This window comes from Marmota marmota, unplaced genomic scaffold (assembly GCF_001458135.2).
Source record: "Marmota marmota marmota unplaced genomic scaffold, marMar, whole genome shotgun sequence".
In the NCBI taxonomy this organism is placed as follows: Eukaryota; Metazoa; Chordata; class Mammalia; order Rodentia; family Sciuridae; genus Marmota; species Marmota marmota.
The window spans coordinates 85523299-85527614 of NW_026000026.1; the positions used below are offsets into that span (position 1 = coordinate 85523299).

The 4316-nt window shown below is 39.1% G+C and overlaps 1 protein-coding gene across 1 annotated transcript in view; it reads left to right on the top strand.

Moving 5' to 3' along the window:
* The window catches only part of Aldh7a1 (aldehyde dehydrogenase 7 family member A1), a 39226-nt gene that overhangs the window by 2483 nt on the left and 32427 nt on the right, over positions 1-4316 (top strand). The window contains exons 2-3 of the mRNA XM_015486636.2: positions 836-889; positions 1498-1563. Of these exons, the coding sequence (XP_015342122.1) occupies positions 836-889; positions 1498-1563 (120 nt within the window). The remainder of the gene's footprint in view (positions 1-835; positions 890-1497; positions 1564-4316) is intronic.

Consider the following 4316-nt stretch of genomic DNA (forward strand, 5'->3'; position numbering starts at 1 on the left):
AACCCAGGGCCTTGTACATGTGAGACAAGCACTCTACCAACTGAGCTCTGTCCCCAGCCTCCTTTTTAATATTTTATGTAGATACAGGGTCTCACATACATGAAGCAATTGCTCTGCCACTGAACTACATCCTCAGCCCTTTAAATTGTTGAGAGAGGATCTTGTGATCTTGTTCAGTTACCCAGGCTGACTTCTAACTTGTGATTAGTACCTGGGATTACAGGTGTGTGCCACCATGCTGTAGAGTGGTTTTGTTACAGGGCAACATGTCTCTGGATAGGGGTGTTAGGAAGGGAAATTTAACTCAGAACCAGCAGGGTTCTTGGCATATGTGACAGTAAAGACTTTTGGCATGAGCCAGACAAAGGCATAGACAGAGGTTTATTTAGAAAGTGGATACACATTCAAGGGACAATGCAGGCTATCTCGAGAGTGAGAAGCCCGGCCTTGGACGGGGGGTCCAATATTTATAGAAGGGCTGTATCAGTGGCTGGACTGGAGGTGGAGCCAGGGTGGAGCTGCATAATTTTGTGCCATTTTTCCTTGTACTTGCATAATTCCCTCATTTACAAGGGCAGGAGCCAAAGGCCTGTTGGTTAAAATTTACAGCTGTGCTTTCTGCATCTCAGTAGTTTATGGTTTTCTTTTAAGACTTAATTTCTCTCTCTCTTTATACTGAATCGGACTCATTTTAATTGTAACAATGTAAAGTATTCTATCTTGGACATTGTATCTGCTCCCTCTCCCCATGTTTCTTCTTCAGTCTGTTCCCTCAATTTGGAAGGAATTGTGATTTCTGTAAATAATGGTCATTTTTTTTGGGTTTTGTTTTTAGGTTATTACAACCTATTGTCCTGCTAACAATGAACCAATAGCAAGAGTCCGGCAGGTAAGCTTTTAAAATTCAAACTGTTCACAGGGAGTTTTTGCAAACTTTCTTTAGAGATAGAATCCTATTAGGCAGGTCAAGAGCAATACAAATATACAAATGCAAAGAATAAGGTGTTTCTGTTTCATTTGACATTAAAGAATGTCTGGGAGAGACTGTCTACTTTTAGGGTGGGTATGGCATGTCCTAGAGAAGGTGAACCCTAGAGAGGACTAAGGAGTTTCATTTAACACCACGCTTCTCAATCTCCTGAGGGTTTTTGTTAGAATATAGTTTCTGATTCCTTAAGTCTGGGTTGGCGCCCGAGGTCTTCGCTTCTAACACAGGTCAGGTGATGTGCTCAGATAAGACCAGTGGACCTTGCTTTGAAAATCAAGGTTTTAAAGCAGAGCTGGAGTCCATCCTATCTTCCTGGGTTCTGGCCAGATTTTGAAAGCTCGGACTGTAAAAATCATCCTCAATCATATATCTCAGGGATATCCGGAGACTTTCCAGTTTGTATCCAAAAATGTTTCTGTGTTCTTGAAGAAGGTCATCACCTTCCTTTACTGTTTCCTTTTTCTGTCCTCCTAATTCTTTTTTTTTCCCCCTCCTAATTCTTAATGTAGGCCAGTGTGGCAGACTATGAAGAAACTATAAAGAAAGCAAGAGAAGCTTGGAAAGTCTGGGCAGATGTAAGTATGTTATTTGTGATCTAAAGCACAAAAGAGGTCCTTTCTTAATTGTGATGAGATAAACAAACATCTGATCAGCAAGTCACTGCCTCTCACTGAAACATGGGCTCCTTGAGGCTGTGATGCTGAAATTGGGGCAGCAATTTGTCTCCACTCAATTTCTGGGAATTTTCTGTGTTTGGCATTCATTGAATGCATAATTTTATTTGAAAAATAAAAAAAAAGCTTTTTATTTAAAAAAAATTTTTAGTTGTAGATGGACACAATACCTTTATTTTATTTATATTACATTACATTATTTAATTTACATTTACATTATTTTATTCATTTACATTATAATATATTATTTACTTATTTTTTTAATGTGGAGCTGAGAATCGAACCCAGTGCCTCACATGTGCTGGACAAATGCTCTACCACTGAGCTACAACCCCAGCCCCTGAATGAGTTATTTTAAATGGATTAAAATTTTGTACTTATGCAGTATGGACTTGAGCTACAAATATTATCCTCTGAAGTTATAAGTAAGCAAGTAGAAAAAGAATGGAAGATCTTTTTTAAAAAATACTTATTTGTTTCTCTTTGTCCCTCCTGCCAGATTGACCTGGGAAGGATGCAGTAGGTCAGTATGCCTGGCCTCAAGAGCAACCACAACATCTCTTTCTCAGGGCAAGGGGTTGTAGGCAGAGTCTACCTTCCCGGTCTAAATCTCTATCAGGGGTCAAATTAGCAAACATGAGAACTGTGTCTGGTCTGGGCGAGGCCACACTGACCCAGTGGGGGCTGGCTCCTGAGGAGGGGAAAGTAAAGGAGAACAGGGATAGCTTGGATTTCTCCATTTCCCTTTGCCCTCCATCTTCAGAGTACTTTGTCATATAAAGGGGAGGCTATAAATGCCATCTTCTGAGGTTGTCCTGAGAGTTGAGTTTATTACTGAAAGTGCTTATAGGAGAGTCTGATATATAGCAAGTTCCAGTGTGTTATAAAACCATATGCTGCTGACATTGAGACTGCTGAGCCTCAGTGTTTTCTCTGAGTTAGTAATTGCAAAGGGAGTTGGGGCTGTGGCAGGTAGGAGGGGGCAGACTCCTGGGTTGTATACACAGTTGTCCTCAGCTAAGATCATCTTTCTGCAAAACATGGAAAACATCTTTCCTCTACATTCATTCTGGATGTAAGTAGGCTGAGGGTTCCACTTTATGCAATAAAAAATAAGCAGAAAAATACCACTAATACAAGTTAACAGTTTCCTAAGTAAAGTTCACATATCTGAGTGATGTCCCAAACAGTATCATTTAAGATTACATTTTCTAATTGTAGAAATAATACATCTTATTAAAAAAAAAAAAGATCTCCGCATGGTGGTACACACCTATAATTCCAGCTTCAAATAGGGAGGTGAGGGAGAAAGATTTCAAGTTTGAGGCCAGCATGGGCAATTTAGCAGGACCCTATCTTAAAATTTAAAAAAGGGCTGAGGTTATAGTTTAGCAGCAGAGCACTTGCTTATCATGCAAGAGTCTTTGGGTTTAATCCCTGGCATGCCACCCCCCACCAAAAAAAAAGCTTGTTGTTAGTATTCTTTTGCTGTGACAAAATACTAGAGAAAATCAACTTAAAAGAAGAAAAATTTGGGGCTGGGATTGTGGCTCAGTGGTAGAGCGCTTGCCTCACATGTGTAAGACCCTGGGTTCGATCCTCAGCACCACATAAAAATAAATAAGTGAAATAAAGGTATTGTGTCCAACCATAAGTAAAACAAGTACAATAAATATATTAAAAAAAAAAAGAAGAAAAATTTGTTTTGGCTTATGGTTTCAGAGGTTTCATTCCATGGCCTGCTGGAACCATTTTTTTATGTAAGTCAGAGCATCGTGGTGGGGAACACATGATGGAGCAAAGCTATTCACCTTGCAGTCAAGAATTAGAGAAAGAGGCAGGGCCCAGGTTTCTCTTTCAAGGGCATGACTCCAGTGATCTACGTCTAACTAGGCTCTAGTCCTAAAATCTCTCCCACCTCCCAATAGCATCACTAACTGAGAATCAAGCCTTCAACACGTAAGCCTTTGGAGGACATTTCAGATCCAAAGTATAGTAAAATAATCATATTAGCCAGGCATGGTGGCACACTCCCTGTTGCTCGGGAGGCTGAGGCAGGAGGATCAGCAGTTCAAAACCAGCATCAGCAAAAGTGAGACACTAAGTAACTCGGTGAGACCCTGTCACTAAATAAAAATACAAAATAGGGCTGGGGATGTGGCTCAATGGTCAAGCGCCCCTGAGTTCAGTCCCTGGTACTTCCCCCAACCCCTGAATCCCAACCTCCTCAATACAGAGAGGTCATTTGAATTGTGTTTTTTGGTGCATTTTCTTCCAGGCTTGTGTATTTACTCCATAGTTGTGATTATTATACATACATATATATATGGCGGGTGGAAAATTTTGTGACCTGTGTTATCATTGCATACCAGTCTAAAGTACTGTACAATTTTTAAGTTAATACATATACTTTAAAAAAATTAATACTTCATTTTTAGATTGGTTTTAGGTTTACAGAAATATGAACAGAAAGTGTATATTTCATGTTTACTCCTCTTCCCAGGTTTTTTGCAATATTAATATCTTGCATTATTGATGAGCCAATATTTCTACATTATTATTAATTAAAGTATATAATTTAGGGTTCATTATATATACATTGTTTTGGATGCTACTGCAATGTCACTTTTTTTTTTTTTTTTTTTTTTTTTTTT